Source organism: Nicotiana attenuata, chromosome 1 (assembly GCF_001879085.1).
Source record: "Nicotiana attenuata strain UT chromosome 1, NIATTr2, whole genome shotgun sequence".
Classification (NCBI taxonomy): Eukaryota; Viridiplantae; Streptophyta; class Magnoliopsida; order Solanales; family Solanaceae; genus Nicotiana; species Nicotiana attenuata.
The window spans coordinates 92,788,430-92,816,171 of NC_031989.1; the positions used below are offsets into that span (position 1 = coordinate 92,788,430).

Below are 27,742 nucleotides of genomic sequence, written 5' to 3' on the forward strand. Positions count from 1 at the left end.
TTGTTTCTGACTTGCTTAGATTGCTGCGATTTAGTGTATGTGGAGTATTACTTGAAAGAGTTTTGATCTTTCAGCAGTTTAATACTAATGTCACCTAAGTCGTAAAACTATGGTTATTCTTTTCACTGCTGTAACGACTAGACTGGTTGAAAAAAACAAACAACAAAATTTAACTGTTATGCCTGGTGTGCTAAGCGATTATTATACAGACTGTACAAGAGAATCACTACATACAAAATAATTATGACAAATGAGCTGACTACTGGAAATTTGCCAGCAGCAACAGTCACTCTCTCCAGCACATTCCACTGCTTCGGCTGCTAATAAATGTCATGATAATCAATGAATCCTTTATTCCGGTCCTGCATGGGGATACACATCGAAATAAGACTGAAAGAGGATCATGTCGTGGACTCCTAGTTGTTCCTTAACAGCACAATTTTTGTAAATTCAACTGTTCTCCGGTGGCTCTTGACAAGATGTCCGTTCATTAAGCCTCCTCTCAGCAGCTATAGCAGCAGCAACAGAAGGTGGCAAATGCGTCAAGCTCCCAGTTGCCTTATCATCAGTGGAAGGTGCCACCCTGAATAAGGATTCAACATCTCTTAGTGTCAAAACGGGCTGGTCATGATTCTTTCTGTTGCCGCTAACAAATGAACCGAGATTCCTGCTCTTATTCAACTTATATAAGCTCTCCTCAACTGTGTCTTTCACCTAATATTATAGAAACCAACAAAAAAAGAGAGAGTTATGAATAATCCCCTCTTGCAGGATACTATGTAGCAACAATAGGTTGATAAAAGTATAACAAAGAATCCCTGGAAGCATCCAGAGCACAGATAAATATAGGTCATCTCACCAACACAAGCTTTAAATTCATATCAAAAGACCGAAATAGGTCTCCATCCAAAGTCACTTCAGCAGTTTTAAGTTCCATTAACTTTTTGCACATGAATGGAGTTGACACATCCATTCAAGATTCATGTTGTTAGTAGGAGATTCAGGTTATATTTAACATGACATACAGCTCAACTGGAAAACAACGCAAGACAAGTTTTAGGTCAGTCATCGTACCACGAATTTTAGACACAAAACTGTTTCCATACAGTGTTAGATTCAGACTCCCAACTCAAAATTAACGAAAGTTAGAATAGAGAGACATACTATAAATCGATGAACAAGAGTCTTATGTGCCTGCCCAATTCGATGCACCCTGCCAATGGCTTGTGCTTCTGCTGCAGGATTCAGCAGTGGTTCAACAAGTATAACATGCTGGGCTTCCAGAAGATTGAGGCCATTGGCTCCATGTTGGATTAGGAGCAACAACACTTGAATGGATCTGGTTTCTGGGTGCCCCACATGTCTTTTGCCAGTTTCTTTGACATTGCTGTTAAGGCCTCTGAACTGGCTGATGGCAACATGTGCTTTCCTGTGGACTCAGTACTATAAGTTCAAAATTTGAAACTGATGATTCATGGAAATTTCTGAAACATGCAACATGAAATGTTAAACCATAAAACCAAGATCTGCTTCCTTCACGGATTTTAGGAATGAACTAAGAAAGTGGCGACTTCGTTACAACTATTAGTTTTCATATGATGCCCAACACTGCTTAAAATCATAATAGCTTCATAAGTAAGATACAATTCATGAGCTGATCCAGACTATGTCATTGACTATTGATATTTGGCATATTTACCTATGTTTTAGTATCAATCATTTTCCACTTTAATGTCCTCGGATTGTTTTGGCCTTAAAAATACCTGATTTGGCTTAAATATTAATTTAATGATTAGAAAGCCAACAAGGTAAAAGGAAGCAATTAGGGAGATTTGCATCCCAAGGATGTGGCATAGTGGTCAATGAAGTGGGTCAGAACCAGAAGGTCTCAAGTTCAAATCCTATCGGAGGCAAAAGCACTAGGTGATTTCTTTCCATTTGTCCAAGCCTTGGTGGACAGAGTTACCTGGTACCTGTTGCTGGTGGGAGGCGGAAGGTATCCCATAGAATTAGCCGAGGCACGCGCAAGCTGGTCCGGACACCACAATTATCAACAAAAAAAAAAGGAAGATTTTTGGATTGAATTTGAAGATTTGAAGAAACTGAATAAGTCCCGGGGGTATGGCGTGCATGCAGAAATTCTAGGCTTATACTCTGAGGGCTTGTTTTGTCCACACATAATTTTTAGCACACAAACGCTTCCAGCCTATTTTCAGCCGCATCTCGACATGGAAGACAAGAGATCACCATTGTTGAAACAAGATCAAGCTTGGAAAAGCCTCAAGTCCATTCTAACGGAAGATCTAAAGGGTTTTTCATGAACTTTTCTTATTTTCTTTTTCTATGGATTCTCTCTTGTTATCTAACTTTGGGTTTTTGAGTAGAATGATATTGGCTCGTGTCCTTATTCCTTTATCTAGAGTTTGATGGAACCTTTTGTTGGGTGAACTATTTGGCTGCTTCTTGATAAATAGGCCTGAATCTGTTTTTATTTGTTTCAACAACGAATTTCTTGTGTTTGATTGAAGAGCTCTCAATTGAATGTGCCCTAGATTCTTGACCTATACTTGGGAAAGGAATTTCAAGATTGGTGTTAGTTGAACAATAACATTTCAGATTAATTAAGGTATTAATTAGTTTGATCTAAAGACTATAATTAGGAACAATTCAATCTTATTGTGATCTTTTGTGAGCTGGCTTACAGGAATCCTTGAATTAACTTGGGAGAGTAATTAGAGGAAATTGTTGCGCTAGTAATTGGAAGTTCTAGCGATAATCTAGTGACTCGCGGTCAATAAAAATAATCAGACAAGATTCATAGAGAAGCAGTTGCTATTTCATTTCAATAACTAGGGAATTCATGATCCTAGGTAATTGACTTCTACTCCACATATTTTTAATAGTAGTAAATCTTTAATTATAATTAAAAAGACATTAGTTGGTAATCGTTCAACTTAGTTTACATAATTAAACCAACTAAAACTAGTCCTGAGCTCTCTGTGGGATCGGTCCTGGACTTAAAAGCCAGGTTATATTTGTAAAGACCACTTATCCTTTTTAGGACTAAAGTTGGGTGTGATCAACAATCAAGTTAGTCAAAGGGCAAAGCGGTGGAGCTCACTAACATACACTCCCTCCTTCCAATTTTATGTGATGCCTTTTACTGGGCACAAAGTTTAAGAAAGAAAAAAAAAACTTTTAGAACCTGTTGTCTAAAACAAGCCATAGATATTTGTGTGACTATAGATCATCTCATTAAGGGTAAAATGAGAATTTTAAAGTCAAATTGTTTCTAGATATATAAAGGATCATTCCTTTTAGGACAGGATAAAAAAGAAGGTGCATCACATAAATTGGACAGAGGGAGTAGGAGGATGCAGAAGCAGAAGAGCAAGAGTGGATTAATGATAGTTTTGGGCCGTCTTCATCATCAAAGTTGAGAAGACAGTCCGAAGGTTTAGCTGATTTACTACATCAAGTATGTGGAAAAACCAAACTTCCGCAATGTGGGTTGTTTGGTACAAATTGGATATTTTAGAGCATGACCGTTCCCAGGTTCTCACAAGAGTTATTTATTATATAGTCAGAAACTTGCTCTTTGATACATTAGCTCAAGTATGGAACATTAAAGATGGTCCCTTAGGATGAAAAAGGATGAATCAGGTTCATAGTTTTTGCTTAAGTCATATTTAGAGAAGGAACTTGATCCTCATAAAATTTATAGTATCTTCTGTCCGAGGAATTGGGAGTAATGAGCAAAATTGATTTCCACAGGCAATATCCTCTTATGGATTGGAAGGAAGACTCAAAACCTTAATACAACGGGTTGGAATTGGATAGCCAAAGATCATAGAGGACTTTCAGGCAAGAGAATGGACTTATAATTTGGCTTGTATACCATATGAAAGAATCTAATCTTCCAACCAAAATTTTAAACAATGATTGATTAGCCTAAGACCATTATGCTACATATTTCTCTAATAATCAATTGTATTATTTCACATGTATAGGACTGTACAGATCAGGATACAACCTGGAGAGGTTCCACGAGATAGGAGAACTCTTTGCATAGGAATTTATTTATGCAAGATACGATAATCATTACCAGTTTAGAGTTTCACAGCTAGATCCTATGCTGAAGTAAAGGCATGTCATCCTCAAAGATACGTGCTGTTATCATAAACATAATTTTCCGTTTTCTTTAAACAGAGATTTAGACATAATGCAGGAAAATATGAATCAATCACATGGTTGCTCATATCAGGAAGAATAAGTGTTCGCTTTTGCTCCAAGAAAGCATATATTTTTGAACTTCAAAAGAACCAAACAAGAGTGACTACAAGCAAATTATCACCTTCCTCCTTTCATCCGCACAAAAGTTATGTTGTTAGCTGCAAACGCATGCTCTAACACATCAAGCACGTCATTCCAACTGCTAAAGACTAGAAGCTTTGCTGCTAGGTTCGAGGAAGTGATCTGTAAAATTCTCCTGGTGACAGCTTCAATCTAGAATACAACTTCCATCAATTAATTGAAAATGCACAACAACTAAAGGAAGTACCTCGTCTACTGTTTAAAATATAATGAGGCATAAATTGTAGTATAACTTACTGGGAATACTGTATCTGCTTCCAAGGTCAAAAAGAAAAAAAATTGTTGTTACATACATAATTTCTTTCTCGCTGCCACAAAACGAATGACTCAGTTCCATACAGTTTGGTTGAGGCATTATGTATTAAAAGTAAAGCTAATCAAAACTGCGACAATATGCAATGATTTGACATATTTTACTCAAAACAAGTTAGTTGGCTCTCCGTCTATACTTTATACTATTCTACATTATTTATCTTGAAAACTAATTTTCCTTCTTTAGTCTTCACATTTCAAATCATTATCTTAATCACTTGTTTATCAAATTCTATAAAATAAATTATACGAATATTTTACTCCTAATTTTTGCAATATTAAGACTAAGTTATCTAATATGGGGGAGAAGGGAGTAGATGAAACAATATTGGGGAAAAGGAAGTTGTTAGGAAAGTACAGTTAAATGATAAATATAATTCGAATCCTGAGGATGAAAGTAAGGAGTACCTTTGTGCTATATGAACCTCGGACATTTACAGATGCTTCAGAATTCTGAGAGACAATAGAAGAAGATGGATAAGACTTATTCTGACTGTCATCAGCATAAGCAATATTTCTGCAGTCAGTATGCTGCCTACAAGTTGGGCACATTAACCAGTTAACTTGAGGCTTCCCATGGAGGGCTAATCTTTTCTCTGTCATTGCAAACAGACCTGAAATGCAACCATCAAAGTTAAAGCATAGTATCCACCCTTCGCATTCCTTGCATAACAAATTAATGTTATAGCTTTTTATTGAGTTAAAGCTACATGGATATACAGGTTTTGCAACTCCCTACGACCCAAAAGAAAAATAGATTGCCAAAGCTGTGGTTAACTCAGACATTGTCTATAGGGAAATCAGAAGGTTATCCTCTCTTTTCTTTCCTGCAACCCTCAAAGCCCCTCTATTTGAGGGGCCCCAAAATAAAAACAGAAAAGCACATTAGGATAAAACAGATAGTAGGAACAAAATTACTTCACACGAATGTGAAGTACAAAAAATGAGCAGATAAGATTGGCATATCACTGTAAAATTAGGTTGTCAGATTACATATAGTCACACGAGTAAATAAACAGAGACTTGTGATAGCGTCCCACATCTAAAGCATGTAAATGTGTATTATATAAAGTATCTATATTCCTAAGCATAAGACACTTCATGTGTCCTCCCAATCTCCTCTTATATCGCACATGATATCAGAATTCTTATAAGAAAAAAACTAATTCTTTTATTGTCATTAGTTCCCTCTCCTCCAAAGTCAGCGCGATGGCGCATTAGCTTCAGCTCAGTAGCATGTCCCAGAGAAAACTTCCTTCCAGCGTCTCACTCCATTTGTGATACACCTTTCTTGAGTACTGTAAATCATACAAGCAAAACTGCAGAACCAAAAAGTTGCATTCTTTGTCGGTTTCATGCAAACTAAAGAATCTAGTGCCTCACATGCTTACCAGTTTCATAGTTCCCTTAGGTTGACTAAAGTTCCAAGTTGACCAATATGAATTGCAATAAACTCGGACGAGACTTGGGTGACCGAAACCTATTTCAACAATGTTCTGGAGACTGCTTTAGATAACAGTCACCTACAATCTCTTGGAATCAGTGCAAACCTAACGAAGAGCAAAACAAAATGGAAGAAAGAGATCGACACGGACGACACTAACTAGTCGGGATTAAGTTTGGTCGTGTTGGTACACTCACATTAACTCCAGTGTTTGGCAGAAGTGTTTTTAATTTGTCTAGAGATTTCTACGTCATTGTGGGGACAAGCATGAGATTTAGAGGATCTTTAGTCAGAGAACCTCTAAATTGCCTCGGAGAAGAAATTATTGAGTATTTGAATGATAATAGTAGCCTGTTTAGCCAAGCTTCTCTAAAGCCAAAAGGACTTTTTTCCTTTAAAAAGTGCTTTTTTTTCAAAGTTGAAGTGTTTGGCCAAGCTTCTAGAAAAAAAAAAAGTACTTCTGAGTAGAAGCAGAAGCAGTTTTGGAGAAGCAGAAAAAAGTAGCTCTCCCCAAAAGCACTTTTTTTAAAAGCACTTTTGAGAAAAATACACTTAAAAGCACTTTTTCAAAAGCTTGGCCAAACAGTAATTGCTGCCCGGAAGTGCTTTTCAATTAAATTAGCCAAACACAAACTGCTTCTCACCAAAAGTACTTTTGAGAAAAAGCACTTCTCAAAATAAGCTGATTTTTGAAGCTTGGCCAAACAGGCTATAGAATGGAGTGGACATAGAGGATTCATATAGCCGATCTCAACTAGTTTGAGACTGAGGTGTTATAGCTGTGTATATTGACAGTGTAGAAACAAAGAATAGCTTCCATACTTTTGAAAGTGAAAATAACAGCTTTTAACTAATATCAACCCAAGATATGCAAATATTCTACCCCAGAATACTTTAGAAGCATGTCTATTTTACAAATCATAGTATAATGTTGTTTCTCGTTTGCTCAAGGAGGGATAATCTTCTTAACCAAATTGTCATCGACTAAGGTGGAAGATACTCACTCTATCAATAAAGAAGGAAAAGGAGCAAATGAAGAAAAATACTTATATATATGTACTAAGCTTATTAAAACAATAATTATCTTATATTAGAATAGTGAGAAATCCCATTTTCTTGGCATATGCTATTTGGTCGAGTCCTTGAATAATCATGTACATTTTATCAAGGAGAAAGTCCAGTTTCTCGAATCGTAATATGAAGTGCATATAATTATAACTTACAGCGTTCCAGCTACAGCATTTATAAACCAAGGTTCAGCAAATTTTACTATTGATAAGTACAAATAAGTAGTATAAAGTAGTACATTTACAATTACAGTGACTTGAAGCTGAAAAGAGGGATACCAGATGATTAGAAACTTACATTTACAACAAATGACATGCCCACATTGGAAAACCATCTTTTGGTTATTGAGCTTCTCTTGACAAACAGGGCATGTATGTTCCTCTGTTCTAGCTTGGTATTCCGTTTTTTCTTCTGCATGGGCCGCTGAGTCCATTGTGGCTTGAACTATAGTTGGATTTTCACTATTTGCACAATGATTATTTTGTTTAGATTGAACCAAACCCTGTGAAAGATTAACATTCACAGGACTGTGAACACGCATAATCAGTTCGAACACCTAATGCAGATAAGAAACAGTTGTTTGTAAACTTGACACATGAAGGGGAGATGCCACTTTATATGAGTGCCGAACAATTAGACATCCAAAGTCACTAGTAAGTTGGCTTTCTCTTCGTATATCAGAGAAAAGAGTTACTAAAGATGGAAAATGCCTGTATCCGCCTCTCAAATCTTAAAAGCAAGGGGGGGGGGGGGTCCACAAGCCAAAAGAAATACATGCACAAACATAGACTCAAGTGTTCGACCTTTCTTCTTCTAGGGTACATTTAAAGACCATTTAGGAACAGAATATTGTGGCAACATCAGGAGTATCTAACTTATTTTCTAGAATCAAGAGAAAGGAAGCTCGTGTTTTTGTGCGAAATGTCAGAAATGTTGCTAAATTTGGAACTTTATCAGCAATCACAAACCTACAAAAATTCAAAAATAGACCATAAGAGAGACATGATGCATTACTTGGCATTCACTCGTCACCATCTATCAAGAAGAACACTCACAGTTGCACCGTATTTTCAATGTCCTAAGCCTTTGATATAGAACTGGGAAAGGGATCTGTCTCTCCTTGAAATGCAACATAGATTGACCTAATCTACCTAATCTATCAATGCCTAAATGACAGCATTCTCAAAAATCAATTGTCTCATCACTAAATGTTGCACTAACTTGATGATAATTTAGAATTCCAACCACTCGAGTTGCTTCTTTGATTAGACAACAAACTGACTGGGATTAGTTCTTAGACCAAACTGGTTTAATTGCAAAATGCGGAGTTCCAGTAATGTCTAAGACCGAAGCATGATATGAATACACATCCAGGTGACTTTTCCTGAATTTCATAACAATTCATATTAAACATAGGAAAACTCTGAACCTTCTGTTGTTACCTTCAAGTAGCGAAGTTGTCCCTTTGTTCTTGATAAAGAAGATAAAAAGAAAAACTTTTCGCTAGACCATTCAGCACTGGCTGCATCTAATTCTCCTTGATCTAAGGCATCAATAGATTTGTCATTCTCATCCTCTTTTAGGCGTAGTCGAGAAGTTGCCATCATAATCTCATCATGAGCACGTAGAACATGTGCTTGAGCTGTCGACAGGAGCCTTGCTTGCACATACTCCTTTCGCATCCCCTACAAAGAACTATAGAGTGAAATACCTTACATAAAGATACACATGTATTCATGTCGTCAAGATGCTGGTCGTGAAGTATTTCTCTGGAACAGACTTTGATAGACCATAAGAATGGAATCTCCAACAAAAAATCAAATAAAAAAGACAACTGTTTTGACAAGGGCATTGATTTGGAGATACCTCAAGAAGCTGCAGCTGCTTTTTGGCTGCCAATACACCTTCAGCATCTAATAGGCCCCGGGAGTTACTTTTAATAAGGCCCAACACTACTTCCAAATCAGATGGAGCTTTCGACACCTATAAAATTGCACAATCATTAAGGATTGCCTACGTCAAAGCTTCAAACTATGCAGGTCTTATCCTGACTAATGACAGGAAACGGAGAACCAAAGAATGAGATATTACACCCAACTCATGCTCAAATCTGAAATCTAAATTTTCCATATCACACCACTGCACCAGTCAAAAGATACAGAAATGTTTGTATATATTATATTGGGGAACTCAATTTGCAATTGTGAATTCAGAATGTGTGGAAGATGCGACACATTTAACTTGACATCATAGTATTAGGTATTAACTTATCTTTTCTTGAAATTCAAAGAAGTCTGTAGCAGAATCTCTCTCCATGAAATACATGATTCTTGATAAATATGTACTTTGTTACTACAGGGTGGATGTGAGAGGTTCGGACCAAGTCATTCAAGGTAAAAGGGAAACCACTCAGGCTGAGCACCACTAACAGCAATCTCACCAGAGAAGGTGAAAGAGGAATAACAGAAGTAAATAACCAAAGTCTGTTGCCTTCATTAGAGTATTTATAACCACATTAAATAATTGGATATAGCTCTAGCTTCTTCCAGTCTTTGGCTCAACATATTCTATATTACTATGAACACCACAGTCCGACAAAATTTGACAAGAGCTTTTAACTTCTTCCAGTCTTTGGCAGTCTATATAAGAACTTGACAGAAAGGCAGAAGCGCAAAGGCTGCTGCTGCTATAGCCAAAGTGAAAACAATATCATTACGCACCATAATGTCCTCTAAGTCCCTCTTCTTTCCAAAATGTTCATATTCGGCAGTAGCTGAACCTGAATTCTTGTCTGTTCGGGCTAGAGTTGTATAGAAACGATTCAGTGCAGACTTCTTCTTCTGCAGAACTACAGCCTCCTCGGCAGATGTAATCACCTCTCCACGCTTTCCCTTGTTAAGACGAAAAAGTCTGGCCTCATAAACCTGGAGAAAGTACAATAACAATATGACTAAGCCACAATAACCTGGACAAAATTCTAAATATGATACACATCACAATATTTAGTTACCTTACAGGATAACTTCAGTAGTCAAAAAAAAAAAGGAAGAAAAAAGATACAAGAAAATCAGACCTGGAACAAGTCATTTAGTTCGCAGTGAACACATAATACCCCATCGGCATCAGCATAGCATTCCGGACAGTATCTAACACGAGCAACATCCTCCTTCCTAGGATTGCCCATTGTCTTGTCAATTTCAAAAAGCTTAACAAGTAAAGATTCCCTTGAACTTTCCAATGAATCTAAGCCACTCTGAATATAAATCTTCAAAGCAGTTATGCTGCGGAAACTGTACCAAATAACAATGTCGGCAAGTACATTATTAGCAAAATGATTAGTAACAAAAAGATTGGCATTTCTACCTCCTGAAATAACAATTGAAAAGACACACTTATAAACATGGAAATACTTAAAAAAGAACAAAAGAAAGCTTATTTCTTTATGATTTTAATGATAAAAGAGGAAAGCTGATTTTCTTATGAGGAGCCACTAATGGATCCCAACCCCAAAACCACAAGAAAACACTAGAAAGGAGCATTCAGAGAGCACAAATATTGTATATGCCCAAAAGTATGATCAGCGCCGTTTTTGAGAAGAAAAACGTAGAAGAACCACTTCATGTTCAAAAGCCATAAACTACTCATTCTCTAAAGAAAGTATCTAGTAGATTATGCATTTCTATAGTATTAACAGAAATACATACAATAGTAGGATGGTTTTCTATGATATACCTCATTGACGATACATCAAGATGGTGCCAAAAATTACAGTGTTCAGAATTGAGCTTCTAAAAAGATTTTTTCATAAAGGTATTGAGCTTCTAAAAAATCAGATCAACTATCTATACGAAAGTGGAATTTTTTTTCTTTCTTCAAAAGTATAAGCAAATAAAAAATATCTCTTGATTTTCTATGCCGGCCTAAGATCCAAACATACTATAATTTCCTTGAATCGCACAACTCTCATCTTCTATGGTTTTCAAAAGAGTTAAGTAGAACAAAATTAGCTTCTAACTGAAGCAAGAGGATTTCTTTCTTTTTTTTGATAGGTAAAGCAAGAGGACCTCTTAGAACAGAAGAAGATATGGAATACAAAGTTGCATTTATTACATGGTTAGTAATTAAGGAAGCATGTCTAACACAAGAAAATTTTGCAGAATGCATCCAATTATGTTGCAAGGTGCTACCAATGTGGAGAAAAGGCAGAAAACTATTGGACCACTATTCTTGCACTGTCAATTTACAAACCAGCTACAAAAACTATTTCTAAACACATTGGGAATATATTGGGTGATGCCTGATAAAACTTATGAACTGCTGAGTTGCTGGAACGGATCAGGAATGACTAGAAGACAAACAAAATGGCGGAGTATCATCTCTGCATGCATATGGTGGACAATTTGGAAAGGAAGGAACTCAAGACGTTTCGAAGACAAACCAAGCTCCAGCCAAAAGATCAAAATGAATTGTGTTTTGTTATTTTTGTTTTGGCATAAATATGTAGATGATGCTGAATCAATGTTAGTATAACGCCCTACAGGAGTAGGTTTGGGAAACCGTCTGAAATTTTTGGTATTTGCTACAGATGTACATACTTTTGCAGCAAATACAACCATTGCCTCTCGCCTCACTTCTCTGTCTAACCAACCACTTCATTGCTCCTCTTCCTTCTCCCCTACTTTACCCCACAGAATAGGTCTACATTTAACATAACAAACAAGTGCAACAGAAGCTCGTCCATATATGATATTTTCAAACTTCTGGAAGCTTCAGAAGGCTTCTTTTACATTCAAACGGCGTGATTTCTCCTTCATTTTTCAACTGAAACTCATTCGTTGCTCACAAATGTCTCCATTGAGGCTTGTCTCTGATCACTCCGTCACATACCTACACCTACAAGGCCCTTCACTAGAAAGTTAAACAAAGGAGCTACAAGCGCTTGGAGGCAGAAGTCTGAGGGATTCTTTTCTCCATTATGCAGTTGCAGCAGATACAGTCCAAAAAATGGTGAGTATTTTCTTAGATTATATCTTAATTGCTTCTATGACTTGCCCTGGGATTCGCAAGAGTTCCAATCTCTTGAGGATCCTAGTAGTATAGGTGCTTTGTTTGATTTTGATAGAGGTGATTAGGTTGTTTAATTCTAGTTATTGCTAGTTTTTTATCAAACTTTGCATCTATCTTCTATCCCTTTAATTGCTTTCCATTAATTTCTTGTTCCTGAGTTGAATTGTTATCACATTCTCTTAGTTTGGGTTCAAGAGTAATTGGCTATAGAGGAGAAACGATCCTAGAAATTCCCGTTGACTTTGACTACATGTGCACCAATTTCGAGAACTTGGAGAACTATAAGTCCTCCTTATAGTAGGAACTATTTGAGTGAAGAAGCAAAGTTAAAGGACGATTTTTTGACTTCTCTAATTTGTTCCGTTAGACATAGATGGTATCCATAGGTTTTGATTAAATGTATACTCTTGGAGGATCATTAGTGCTTCATCCCTTATACATTATGGACCATTATTTTTTGAGAAGGTAACATTTGTGTGTATTTATATAACAGTACATAGGTTGTACTGAAACCATATTTACAAGAAAACAAAAGGAAGGACTACTGAGCTATAGTCCTAGCAGTATTCTAGAACTGCTAGGATTGATACAGTATTTTATGGCCACTTTGTTTACACCAAAAATAAAAAAGTAGGACACAATTCATTTCGATCTTCTGCATTGAATTGCTGCTGTCCTCAAAACATCTAGAGTTCCTCTCCTTCCAGATTGTCCACCATATACATGCAGGGACAGTCCTCCATATATCTCTACTTCTAGCTCCAGTTCCAGCTTCATCCCAACTAGTGAGCACTTCAGTGATCTTAGAGGGCATTGTCCATGAGATACCTCTGAGATTAATGAATATCTTCCATAGTTGATCTGTGATCCTGCAGTGTAAAAATAGATGGCTAACTGTCTCAGCTATTTCCCCACATAAAAAGCACCTAGAGCACAGTGGGATCCCTCTCTTCATAAGTTTATCCTGCAATACTCCTTCTGGTACCACCAACTTCCAGACATGCATACCTCACCCATCTCCCTCCCCAAATCTGACTAATAACCTCCTTTATGTCCCCCTCTAATTTTGTTTCCTGAAAGCAGATAATATCTGCCTTCCACTCCTCACCAAACTTTTTATAATCCTCCTCTTAGACAAATCGTTCAAACCCCTAACATTCCATGATACTAAATTGATCAACATAATTCAATAACTAGCAAAATGTTCCCCATAGTTCTTTTTTCCATTACTTTTGAATTTGACATCAAAAGAAACTAGATATTTCAACTCTTTCTTACCTTTAAATCTATTCTTTTTGATATCTGATTCTGATTCCATCCTTCTAATTTGTCTGCAACTATCAATTTGCAATAGAAGCTCCAAAGTTTCTTCTTCATGACCCTGAAAATCCACCCCAAACCTCTTACTCAATCTGATTAAATTCTGATGTACCCAAAGTGTTGCATTCATCTCTTTATTTGGGAGTGAATTGTGATGCTGAACAGAGATAGGAGTAACATCTCCGACTCGCCAATCTTCATCATTAATCTCCGCATTGAGTTGGCTCAATTGTTGATGTTGCCCAGGTTCTACCCTTGACTGAACTTTTCCCACTTTGATTATGGCCATAGCATCTTCTGCCTTTTCTTCCTGTATCCCTGCCCCAATTTCTTCTTCTGGTCCCATGCAAATAATTGAATTCCCAGTGTAGCTACCCATTCTTCCAGTTTCCTCGAGATTTAATGTTTGGTTGATTCGAAATTCCTTTTGTTTTGAGCATGAGGCTGGCTTCAGTTCTTCTAAGCAAGAATCGAACCTTATGTCTTCTGTGGGTCTTTGATGGAAGGCATTAAAAATGACTTAGGGCCGAAAAATCAGGCCCAATTGGTGTTAAAAATCCAGCTAAGGTTCCACTAAGGAGCCCAATAATTTCCCTTCCCCCAATCCATCTACATGCCTCGCATGTGCCTCCTCATTAAATGTAAAACAGTTGTCATTACATCCCAAGTGCTCCACTGACCGCTGACCATCCTCCTTTATTACATAGGAGGTCTTTACCCTAAGGTTTTTCAGAGGCTTCAAACCGTTGGACTCTTCGTTGATCTTCAACATCTCCGACAACTCTGTCTCCTCCGGCAACCCTAACTCAAATCGAGTTTGTTTTTCCGCCCAAATTGGAATAAAAATTTTTACCCCGTCTCTCTCAATGGTAACCTCCAATGGTATATTCCGAGCATCTCCTTCTATTTCAATCCTAGCCCATTTCAGATGGTTCCTCAGTTCCGTCTCTTCTTCGGTAGCTATCCACCCACCACATAATTCTCCAATTTCTTTGAAGATCTTTTGTGACCACAGATGCAGAGGTACTCCCATGGCTCTGATCCAGTTAGATTTGACTGAGGGAGTTGGGTATACATCCAGCAATGGGGTTCCACCATTCCAGGTAAAACCTTTGATTCTTCCATCTCCATTCTCCTTGGATGATCTGTTCAGCCATGTTCCTATTTGGGAATTCGAAAAGATACAAATTCCCAGCCATGTCGTACATATTCACCCCAAAGGCTTTGCTCCATGAGACAGAGACCCATCTCCTGATATCTGCTAAAGCGGGCCTCTTCTTGACTTCCTTCCCAAAATATCCAATAATGCATCTTTTTAGAAGTCCAGTATCCTTCGCTCCATGTATTTCCGCAATTTTAATGGCTCCATTTAATGGGTTGCCCTTTACTCCATGAGGAATGTTAGGTTGCCATTTACTCTCTTTGACTGCTTTGGTATATGGGTAGTTTACTTCAGTAATTCTGGGTGGTACCGGGAGTTTACTTGAGAATCGCATTTAATAAAACTTTGCTACATCCTTCCATCCTGCATTTACGACTGACTCAGGTATGATAATAACTGATCTAGCTACCCCCTGTAATGACAAGTATGCTCATATACCTTCCATGCTTATTGTACTTCTTGGTACAGAAGTATCCTGAAGTCCTGTCTTTTGTTTTCCATCTCCTTACCACATTCTTTTGGTCTTTCGAAGCCTCTTTGAGTACAAAACAGATCCATTCCATAATCTTTTTACTCATTGTTGCTCGTCTCATCATGTTTCGACTTCTCTCCACCCAGTCAAACCATGTGTCTTTGTTGGAATACCATCTGGTAATGTCAAAAGATTTGAAACCAGCATTGAAATAGATTTTGCTTTCCCCATTTCAAGTCTTGTTTCCTGCTATAAAATCAATAGAAGGTATCGGATTTGTAGTCTTCACAGTGGGTGAAAACCAGTATAGGAAGAATTTTTTAAGAAGAAAAGGTTAATTTCCAGCGACAGAATCCACCGGAAAAGGTTGTTCTACAGTCCTAGAAAGTAGGAGAGAGAAAGATCACGGGAACCGTGTCTGGGAGCATTTCCTATAATTTCACATGTGTGTTCTTCTTGCGAGATGGTACATTATGGACCATTTTGGTGAAACCGCATAGTTTAGACTTAGAGACCATTTTGGGTAATTTTTTCCTACATCTTTGAGCTTCATGGTTACTGCAAAAAGAAAAAAGATCTATTAGTATAATTCCAATTGAAGTGCTACTGCAGCTGCTTGATTTTCTCACCTTCCAAGAAAAAAGCATGTAGACTGTAGCAGTGCCATATCTTTACACGCTGGTCCTGTGGATAAATGTGAGTTAACTAGTTAGGTTGGGGACCCACCAGTGCAACTTGTGACAGGCCTCAATGGTCCTCACCCAGCCGTACAACTACATTATATTTACAAGCCCTTATGTTTGCAAGCCCTTCCTCAAACAACAGCATGCTTCATGCAACTAAAGCACAAGGTGAAGCCATGTCCTGTACTCAACCTTACAAGTGGCTCATATGTCACTTGCTCAAAAAGTAATGCCAGAACTGTGATCTACTTTCTTTTCTCTTTTTTTGAACTCTTACCTACTTTGACACCATACGTTAGGCCTCACCGCCACAAACAGATCCATTGCACTTACGACTTCAACACAAAAGTGAAGCTTATACTGTGCTTCTGTCACTGCCAAACTATATACATGTCATTGTACAAGGGTGCAGAGATCAACCTTGAAAGTCCGCTTACTTTCTTTGATCTCTAACAATAAGGGTGAGGGTAAAAATAGCACGGTATAGCCAGTTTTCGGACTGGTCAATCAAAAATAGCCAGCGTTTACCAAGTCAATGAAAAATAGCCACTATTTTGCTGCAATAGAGACCGGTCCAGCATAATATACTGGAGTTCGGTGCACTTGTGTATGAACTCCAGCATATTATGCTGGACCAGTATACTTTGCTGGCTCCAGTATAATATACTGGAGACCGGAGCACCGGTGCTCCAAACTCCAGTATATTATACTGGACCAATATACTTGCTGGAACTCCAGTATATTATGCTGGAGTTCTAGTGTACTTTCCATCATATTATGCTGGAGTTCCAGCATACTTATTCTGGAACTCCAGTATAATATGCTGGAGTTCAAGTATACTTATGCTGGAACTCCAGCATAATATACTGGAGTATTTTCCGGGTTTTGAACAGTGTTTTCGCTCAGATTTATCTTTATATAAAAAGTGGCTAAATTTCGATTACTTTTGAAATTGGGCTATTTTTAAACGACCAGTTGTAAATCTGGCTATTTTTGAATTTCTCCCGGGTGAGGCGTCTGACACAAATTGGAAACAATATGAGCAATCACTACATTTCTTCAGCATTTACAGCATGTATGTGTTACCGGATGTTAGCAAACAAAACTTTAGCTACTGATTGAACAAAACAATTTATGTGCTACCCAACCATTGTACCAAATAGGATCACACTAGAGAAGATGATTCCAGGAAAAGGAAAAACTAGTTCGAAAGAAACTTTGACGCTTATTTACATATAAAACAACTGCAGATTTGATAACAAGAAAAAATCCAGCAAAGATGCAAGAAATTGTAACTATTCATATATTGCAATAGCAATGCTAATTCAAATGTCTTTCTCAACAATTGTCATCAAACAGTAATGATAGCAAATTATCTTGATGGATAAGAGAAGACCATAGAGTAAAGAATAAATCCATCACTAACCAGGAAGCAACTTTTGATGCCCTAGAGGTGTTTAGCGTCCCAGACACAGCTTCTCCTATTTTCCTGATTAATTCATTTGAGGAGTCCTTGTTTTGCTCGATATGATGTAAAACTTCCAACCACCAAGCAGAATACTGGTTCTTTCTATCACTAAATGCATTACATACCTTCAAATATAGGACATAAAAGAATGTAAATGGAAATTGCAAAGCCTGTATAGACAGAGAGACCAAGTACAAAAAGAAATAGAAAAACATTTGAGGGGTCTAAACTGTAGACATCCTATAATTTACTGATCCAATAAATACATAAATAATCATCTCAAAACATCCCAAGCACTTTGAGTTCAGTAGGTCATATCCTGATTGTAGACAAATGTCTAAACCGTCTTCTAAGAACACCTGGACTAATTGGTCTCACAACTCTAAAACTGTCACTAAAATTAGATACTTCTATATGCCAATAATTAGGCAGTCTACACCTCCTAAATAGAGCGAGAGACAGATAAGAGAATTATAAGTAGTAACTAAGCGAAACAACTATAGTCAAGTAACTTGTGACCTTGTCATTTTATTTGTGCACTTCACTATTGAACAATAGTATTATCTAGAAAATTCTGATTATTTAGTCACCAAGATAGTGAGATGGGCATGCAAAAGCTCATTACCTTGTCTATGCAGAAGAATAATCGGTATGTTCCCTACATTAAGGTATTCTATTGTCAACCAGCCAGTTTCATATTATATGCACATTGAAGAGCAAACCGAAGATTCTCCTTTCTTTTGGACCAACACACTCTGCCCATGCTGCCCACTTATTAGCTAGTTTCAAGAAGCTTAAATATTGACCTAATTAGATTTTCCTTTTGCTATATAATTGTCTCTGAGTTTGGGAATTGAAAAGCATCAGAAAAACCAGAATGACTAAGAGAACTCTACACATACTTTTTAAGATACTTCCTGAATGTGACAGATCAAACATCTAACATTGAAATACTACACAATTATTAGAGTCTTTGTCTTAATGTGAAAAGGATGTTGTATAGCTTGTCTATATGGATTGTCCTCTAAAATTCCATCTTTGCATAAATTATTAAGCTGTTGGTTGAAATAGATATATTCTTTTTCAATTTTCAGCTGTTGGCCGGAACAGATAGTTTCTTTTTTCACTGTCTCCACCTTGCAGGCTGAATATCTGTGAGAGCCAGGAAGTGTGAATATAAAAAACTTTGTCTCAAGACCTTTTCTTGCACATTCCTAGTTAGATAGTTCCCTCTCATCTAAGAGCTCAGTTGTCTGACAGATGCATCCAAGAAGAGGAAATATTAAACAGCATCCTTAAACAATTACGGACATCTTCTATGCAAAATCAGGTCTGTTCAACACAATAAGTACAGCCAAAGGTTTTCCACATCTATGAAGGCCTGTCACGAATATTTACCTGATCATATGACTTTTTGAACTCTTGTTGGGCCCCTGCCAGCTTCAAACCAAACACGGATAAGAATTTTTTCTTCAACTTTTCACATGCTGTTCTCAATGATTCATAACTTGTACATGTGGACAATTTTAACTTAGTCTCAGAATTTTCGTCAACAGAATCTTTTGCCAGTGAATTTGACATTAAGTTGGATGGATCGCCAGAGCTAGCGACTAAAATGCTTTCTTCCTTAATTTTGTCTTCCCCGTGTAGAGCACCTTTATCACTTTGTCCAGCATCTTCCATGTTGAATACTTTATCTCTAGGGCTTCCAGGTGCAGATTCAAGTTTTTTCGAACTGTCAGAAGTGAGTGGGAGTATCTCAGCAAGATTATGAGTAATATGAATGTTTAACAAGGGATCCAACCGGAAATCCTCGGAATGGTCTTCTGCCAAAGCAAGTGCTTCTTGGTACAATGATACGGCTTGAGAATAATTTTGATTAATTATAGCAATACCGGCCAGTGCATTTAATGCAACAACTAATCTCCGGAGGGCTTCCTCTCCTTCTACCTTAGTCTTACTCACCAGAACCTACAGAAAGTACCTCTTATATACGCATTTGACTGGCAACAGCTTTTAAGAAAATAACAGTTTTCTGATCCCGAATAATAACCTACCGACAGAATCTCCTCCATAGTCATGGGAGACTGTTGTAGTGAACGCAACCCAGAACTCCCCACCTGGGGGTGGCAACAGGCTTGGCGTAGTTTTAGAAGTGAGTTAAAGAGCTTGGCAGCCTCTATATTTGTGATAACAACATCTGATGCAGCGTCCTCCAACTGGGAACCTGCAATGGAAGTAAATCTCAGAACACATTGCTTTCGCTAATACTATGATTGAAAAGAAGATATATATATCCACCAGGTGCTTTTCTCTTGTATATATCATTTTTGAAACTTCCAATAAGCTCACGAGCGTCATTAACACAAGTCTCATGCTGCCTTTGATAAAAGTGCTCTTCAATTGGTGAAAGAGAAAGCCAAGAGACACACTCTTCTTGAGGCGGAAGCTGCAGTTCATCAGCAACATTCATCTTTGATGACCTCCACATTAGGTGCTTAAAGAAATCATGTGTGAAAGCCATCGCTCTGGAATCTCCCTTCTGGAAAGCAAAAAAGATATCTCTAAGATAGAGCAATAATGAGGGGAGAACAGGATAGAAAGAGAAGAGAAGGGAACTTGTAAGCTTCAATTGCATAAATAATACATTCAATGATTGCCTAAGAATGACCAGACCACAAACCTCATAAGGATCACGTATAATATCAGTCCACCACCTAAAAATATTAAAAGGACTTGCATTGAGGAATCTCAAAAGACCAAACAAGTCATCAAGTTTCCTTTGTATGGGAGTCCCTGTAATGCACCACCGATGAACTCCATGTAGTCTTAGTGCCATTTCAGTTGCAGCAGCAGCATTAGTCTCCACCATTTGAGCTTCATCCAGACATATCCTCCACCATAATATTCTGGTTAGTAGAGTAGGTATAACAGGATATCTGCAACATGAAACGCCACAGAGTTATCCTCGATCTGGAAACAGCTGATAGCCAAAAAATGAGATATAAGAAGACCAAAGCAGCAAACTGGTTAGATTTCCTAGCCATAAATTGGTCCTAGATAACCAGGTCAAAAGACGAAAAAACCAGCTAATATCATTACTCGAGAATATCTTTACAGACGGAAAGCTCCACGCCAGAAATGTGTACATAATCACCTTTTTAAGGATCTGTTAGCCTGGACAGTTCACCTTACTTTCAAGCGAGATTGCCTGGAAATCATGCCATGAACCAAACACATATCTATGATCCTTTAAACACATATCATAAGTGTGTTTTGAGAGCATTACTTTATTTTCTACCAAGGTTCTAAAGAAAAAAAAAAAAAGTACAAAAGGAGATTTGAATATAATGGCTTCAGACATCCCCTAAACATAAAGGAAAAACATGGATACAATTTATCGTGTGTCCAAAAAAATCCATTTATCTCCTCACAGTAAAAGCCTCAAGTATTTAAAAAAAAAGTATAAGCTGTAAAACTTCATGCTATATTTTCGGAGTTCACATCAGCCTGGAAAAGGGGCAAAAAGCACCAGTTGCATCATTAATGCACATCCATGATCATTAGTGATCACACATCAATGGTCATTATCATCAAATGTTAAGCAATGAAGTTAATAAGTTTGATAAGAAAAAGAAAATTAAGGAAAATAAAGAGATGGACGAAATTAAGAAAATACAACCAGCATGCCTACCATACACAGTTTCAGACCCAATAACCTGGCCCCAGCAATAGTTAGTCAAATACTTTTCAGAAGTTATCACACAGCAAATAAAGGACAGGTACTGGGGGACAGTCACCAGCCAGATAGTGTAAGGAGCATTTGTCACCTTTACAATAATAATATGAACATATTCAGGAACTAACAACAAAAAGCAACATCACAAACCATGTCTCTCTATAAACCAATATTCAGGAACTAACAACAAAAAGCAACATGACAAACCGATAGAACTCCCTTGAATTTAGGTCACTAAAGAGAAGGAGAACTCTTCTCCGGTAAGGACCGACAAGGTCGGAAATCTATAAAACATACTTTTCGATTTAACAACAGAACCAGTAACATTTCTGGAGCTAGACTCCAGCATCAATTTTTTAAGCTGTAGCATCACGTAGGAGTCTGCCGTGATGCCTTGATTTCAGCATTAAGAACCAACAGAAGTCAGCAAAAGCAGCACTTCCACCTTAAGACGACTCTCTATCCAAGCAAAATCATAAAAAAGAAAAAGGAAACTGCAGGCTGAAGGGAACCTTTTCTCAAATCTCATAGCTCGACGATCACCTTCATGCCTGTCAGAGTCGTGTGATAAGTCCTCTTTCAGTACGTCATAAGTTGTCAAAACAATGTCGGCACTGAGAAGCTCATTTATATCTGGCAAGGGCGTCTGTGACAAAGAGCTAGTCCTCACGCCTTCATAAATGCATGTTTTCAGCGCCCCAGGATTTGTATGACTAGCCATAGGAAGGAATGTTGGGTAAGCAATCAAGATACACAATTTGAATAAGCATTCAAAAAAGACTGGAATTATTTTGAGCATAATGTGGCCAAGAAAGGCAAGAAATCTAGCACTAGACCTATTTCATATTGCCATGGAAAACAACCTGCTCTTAGTCATCATGAGAGGAGAGTACATTAGGGAGCAGAGTAATGTCCACCACACCCCCCCCCCCCCCATGAAGAGAATGTACAAGCCAAGCAATAGGCAAGGAAACAAAATCCCTTCTTTCACAGTTTCCTCTGGTCACTCCCATAAGTTCAGGAAACAGGAAAAGAAAGAAAGCTTGACTGAGTTCTCTGCAAGACAACTAAAGCACAAAATTGGATTCAAAAAGATCAACCACATCAGACCAACTAGCCCTTTATTATCAGTGATTACTTTTCTTGTATCAACAACTGGTCATCTATATAGGAGATTTTAGATCTACTCTTTTCAAATTTTCAGGGCAGGATATCTTCATTTTTTCTAACAGTGGTATAGAAGCTTTTATTCAAATTTAAGTACCAAGATGGTACTGGCAGTTATACAAAAGTCTAGACTTGTATAGATTACATTAATACATAACATATGATTCTAACAAGTCCATAAAATCAGTAGCAAAAAAAACACTTTGTACGGGCTACAATTTCTAAATCCGCCTTCATTTATGTGGCGAAGTTCAATAGCAGAACTTTTGGTATGCATACCACTGATAATGAGCAGTACACCAATTTGTAACACTTCAAGATTTCAGTTAAGCTTAAGATCTTTATCAGTCAATATAATCAGTTATATAACTAGACAGAATTGTCAAAATACACAGGATGCAGTCTGCTGTTACCACCCAGTATCTCATAGTTCAAGGTCCAAGACAACTCCAGCCATGATATTGCATAACAGGATTACAGGCGCTCAACACTCACCATGAATACGTAGACTAAATGTTGCGGACAATTTCCATCACATGACATCTATGATTCAAGAAGAAGTCTGCGTCCTGAAGTGATTGGAGGAGAGAATTCTGGAGCATGATATGCCCTGAATTGATTGCAGGAGAGAACGATCCAAGGAAGGAAAGCGAGACATAATGAGACAGGATCACTAAGCTGCCCAAGCTCTAATACGAGGATGCATGGATATCAAATGGTTGTTTTATAAACTGACCGAACATATAATCAAGTAATGCCATGAGAACAAAGCAACTAAAACAACACACCAGTAATATACGAAAAGCATCTAGTGGAGCTTACCTACAAACTATAATTCAAGCCAATAAATTTACTATAGACTATTGCCTCAAGGTTTCAAACTCAGTAAGCATAGTTTAACACAATTACATCCTTTAAAATCATTAATAATATCGCTCTGAACATGAAGGGTGAAAAATTATCAGTAATATACCAATATGAGAAATGACTAGACACAGTTTTGTTGTAATACACAGATTGCAGTTTGCCATTACCACCCACCATCTCATAATTCAAGGTCCAGAAACAACTCCAGCCATAATGTTGCACAATGGGATTATAGGTGCTCAACACTAAGCCTAAATGTTGTGGACAATATTCATCATATGACAGCTATAATCAAAAGAACTGGAGCATGATTTGTCCTGACCGGAAATCCCAGAGAATGATTCAAGAAAGGAAGGGTGACATCCTAAGTTGCGCGGACTCTTCGATTTTGGTACCGTCCCCGTCCCGATACGATATGAGACGGGGACAGGGACGGGTACGTCCCGGATTCGGTCAACTGACTTTGGACACTTTGACCGGAGTCCATCGACAAATTTGGGAGAAAAATTGAGGCTTTGATATCTCAAAATCAAAAATAAAACAGATTTAGGAGAATGAAAGAATAATGTCCATCTTGGAGAATGAAAGATTGAATTCTACAATATTCATGTAAGTTTTTCACAGAATATCTCTCAAAATTTATAATATTTTTATAGCTCTATTTCTTATTAGCCGAATCCCTGCACCTGTATCCATATCCAAATCCGAACCCCTGAATCTTACAAGTTAGATTTTGCCGAATCCGATACTCGGATCCGTCCCCGTATCGGATACCCCCACCCGAGTCCGAGCAACTTAGATGACATCAAGAGAGAGGACAAGAAAGCTGCCCAAGCTCTAGTACGAGGATGTAGGGATATCAAATGGCTGTCTAATTCACTAACTGAACATATACTGAAGTAAAGCCGGGAGAATAAAGCAACTAAAAGTCAAAAAACAACAACAAATTATGAAAAACATATACTAGTGCATATCTCAAATTTTGTGTTGATGATTCAATTTATATGTTGGATTTGTTACCTTTTCAAAAAAATATACTAGTGCATATCTGCAAACTGATTCAAGACAAAAAGTTTAACTATACTCTACTGCCTCTCGGTTAAAACCATTCCACATTTAAACTCTCTAATAACAAGGAGCTCCGAACATGATATCAAGAGAGTAAAATATTTCCAATGAAACATCTACTGAGCAAAACATAACTAAAAGCTCTTCCTGATGACCAAAAATACATGCATATACAAACTTTTTTGGTTGTTAACATCTGTGTCAACTGTTTTATACGGTTCTACCTGCCATGAACCATACTCTATTGGGAGGAAATCAAAGGAAAAAGAAGTAATTCAGGAGGGTAACATGAATAAATGACATGTTCGAAATGGAGCAAGGGAAAATGAAAGGATAAGTAAGAATACCGAACAATTTCAGCATGCCACTGGGGCAATATAGGAGCTGGACACACTATAAGAGTTGCACCTGTGGCAACCGGCGCTACAGTAGCTTGGATCAGTTCTGAGCACGGTTCGCAGATATAGCCGCCTTCCATCTCAACTATTTTAACATTGTTTTTGCGTTTAGCTCGCTTGCACATACTGACAGTTGACTGCTGTCCATTTAAGATTGCTTCGCATTTTGCATACTTCTTTTTAGGTGAGTAGCCGACACAATCTGCATGTTGCCACGCATCACAAACATCACACTGAACCCACAATCCTTTATATCTGATGCTTTCACTCACAGAACCACATATACACTCAACACGCTCTCTTTTCAGTCTTTTCAGACTATTTTTCTGACCCTCATCACACAGCAATTCACCAGTAAAATTGCCAACACAAGATGATGGCACCTGATGTGCAAAGATACAGGCAAGCAGCTCAACAGTTTTTCCCAGCCCCATCTCATCTGCAATATGACAATAACAGATGAAGCAACCCAAACGAAGTTAGCCTTTCAATGACTAAATTGCCAAAAGGCATTGTTCACAGTTGAGGTACGTAATATTTGGAGAATTGCCTAACATCATATATATTGAGACATTCGAGCATGCGCCAATTACTTATACGGAAATTATATCAGAAAATAAGCAAGGCATCCCTTAATAACTCAATGATAAGGTAATTAAATATGAGGAAAGTTTTTCAATCAAAAAGAAATATTGAAGGGGAAAAAAGACCTCTTTGAAAGCAACGGGACATGTTTTTACCGAAAGCAATCACATGTCAGACAGTAAATAATATCCACATTTTTTAATCAGTAAGGTAAATTCCATTAATTAACAGCACCAAGAAGGTGCTAAGATACGTACAGAGGATCAGCCAGCAGGAAAAAAAGAAGGCAAAGATACCGTATGATCCATTGATCCTATCTATCCTAGAAAAGATTCTATGGCGCCCAACACATTTTCAGCACCAAGGGATACAAAACGAAATTGTTAAAGGACAGAAAGCAATAACATAAAATGGTGGATCAAGGATGAACGGTCATTTCACTTACCAGCTAAAATACCACCAGGAACAACTGGTGGGGGGATCTCTGGATGCAAGGATACATTTCCACTGAAAAGTAACATCAGAAACTGATCATTAGATAACTCTGCCTAAGTGGTAAAAATGTATGACCAATATAACTTAACAAAAGAGATATTTTCAGTTCAATCCAAAAAAGTTCTTTTTCAATTTTTGACTCCTTATGCTTGAATTAAGAACAATATAGTTGTGAGCTACGGAAAAAAAGGAAGAAGAACCAATCAATAGTGATCCAAGCCGTCAGGAAGAATGAAATTTTCCGTTCATGCGACCTTTTCAAAAAAGGGGGGACCAATGGATTCTTGTCCTGGAATTAGGGATGTAGATAACAAGTCACATCCCAATCCAAAGAACAGAAAATGACGATAAACTGATCGCCCACCTTTTGAATTAATAAAACGCAAGATAGCAAAACCAAATTCAGTTAGTGCCAACAGTTGTAAGAGTCCATTTCACCACAAAGGGATCTATTGGATGAACCATGGATGAAAAATACTTCAAAGGATGGTCAATTCAGTGAATCTGATGGTAACATTATGTTCATTAAAGAGAGAGAAACATACCAAAATGGATTGTAATATATTGTCATAGAGGTGCCAATTAAACTCAGTCGCATACATATAGGAGAAATAAAGTGATTTATTTTGCTTTGCAAAGAGCCATCAAAATTTCTTTTCTCCCTCTGCACCATCCAATAAACTGCACGACGCTGGTAAGGTCTAAGCTTAAGAAGCAAACCAGGGAGGTTATCGTCCAGCATTGGCTCCTCCCTACAGGAAATATCATGAATGCAAGCCAAGTATGAGGAAATTTGTAGCATAGCCAACCTAAATATAAACTTTATGTCAAACACTCACTTTGATGGCTTAATAGCTTCATAGAAACTAGCTACATCAAACCTAGAACATTTCCTTGGAGCAGAACCTTCAGCCAGCCTTGAAGCTAGACCAACATCCGAATGTGCTGCCACCTCGTATCCATATCTAGCCTCTGAAGTCACAACCTCTGGACGTAGCCAAGCCATCACATGCATCATGCTCTTTTTCCATAGCTGTCGGGATGTATCAAGAAGTGACTCACACGCGTCAAATGCACTTTTTAAAATCTCCACCCTCAACCCTATAGATGCTAAACTACTTGGAACAATATGCCCCGTAACAGGCCTCAACGTCAAGAATTTCAAACTAGCCAAATGGACTAGCCCTGATATACCTTCATCAGGTCCATCAAAATTTCCCTCCACAAACACAACATTTTCCTCCAAACCCTCCTCCTCCTTTTTCACTACAATTTCCAAACATATACTACTAGCAGATAATACAGGCCAATGACCTAACTTTATCCTACTAAGATACTCATTAACATTACTCACCCTAAACCTCAATATATACCTCGAATCCCGGTAAAACTCCTCATCCAATACATAATGACCAAACTCTTCACTAACATTCAAGTCAGATAAAACAATTTCAGAAATATCCATATGTTCATCAGATAACCAATTAGACCTATCAATTTCAACAAAAAATGGCATGTCGACTTCAAAAGACTCATCTTTTTTTGCAGTTTCAGCATCCGTTTTTCCGTTTAATTGCCCATCAGGAACTTCGCCTTCCAAAATTCCTACTGAACGATTTGGCTTAGATTTCCTTCGACCCATTGCTGTAAAAAGTACATAAATACAAAAGAACAATGTGATGATAAGATATCCTTTATGTTTTATTTTCTAATAATAGCCAAGAAACTGTACACATAGCAATGACAATTGAAGAGTTGTAAAATTAACTTGAGTTAGCTACTCACGCTAAGGGAACAAAGAGTTACATAATTCAATGGCTTCTCAGAAAACTGATAGCAGTTGAATAAGATTTTTTTTTTTTTAAAGTGAAATACGTTACATAATTTCTGCGGGAAACCTTGTAGAAAATTGAAAAAATAACTGAAAGGGACAAAAAGTGAAACCTCAAGTTCCCGCGACTAGAAACGTTGAGCTTCGAGTTGTAAGAGAAGGTTCGAAACCTTTGATTGATTTGTTTCCGTAGGGGGAGAAAATAAACGGCTAAAGTGACGG

At 37.6% G+C, this 27,742-nt stretch overlaps 2 protein-coding genes across 4 annotated transcripts; both read right to left on the bottom strand.

Moving 5' to 3' along the window:
- LOC109230487 (E3 ubiquitin-protein ligase SHPRH) lies at positions 100-27,742 on the bottom strand. 3 transcript variants are annotated; one of them, XM_019395981.1, is made up of 20 exons: positions 27,634-27,742; positions 26,529-27,333; positions 26,235-26,441; positions 25,640-25,701; positions 24,559-25,048; positions 21,622-21,822; positions 20,054-20,309; positions 19,672-19,912; positions 19,428-19,597; positions 18,769-19,341; positions 17,329-17,495; positions 10,272-10,488; positions 9,919-10,122; positions 9,065-9,181; positions 8,641-8,883; positions 7,496-7,700; positions 5,095-5,300; positions 4,355-4,506; positions 1,165-1,429; positions 100-714 (listed from the first exon to the last, which is right to left on the bottom strand). In XM_019395981.1, exons 2-20 carry the CDS (start codon positions 27,329-27,331, stop codon positions 451-453), a joined length of 5,043 nt encoding a protein of 1,680 aa, XP_019251526.1. In that variant the 5' UTR covers positions 27,332-27,333; positions 27,634-27,742; the 3' UTR covers positions 100-450. The 3 variants fall into 3 exon arrangements, with proteins under 3 accessions (XP_019251526.1, XP_019251532.1, XP_019251537.1); XM_019395987.1 differs by lacking the exon at positions 21,622-21,822; XM_019395992.1 differs by lacking the exons at positions 100-714; positions 1,165-1,429 and adding an exon at positions 4,612-4,682 and having other exon boundaries at positions 4,422-4,506.
- On the bottom strand, positions 12,725-13,989 carry LOC109230508. The gene is made up of 2 exons (XM_019395999.1): positions 13,544-13,989; positions 12,725-13,134 (listed from the first exon to the last, which is right to left on the bottom strand). The coding sequence occupies exons 1-2, from the start codon at positions 13,962-13,964 to the stop codon at positions 12,908-12,910; spliced, it is 648 nt and encodes a 215-aa protein (XP_019251544.1). The 5' UTR covers positions 13,965-13,989; the 3' UTR covers positions 12,725-12,907.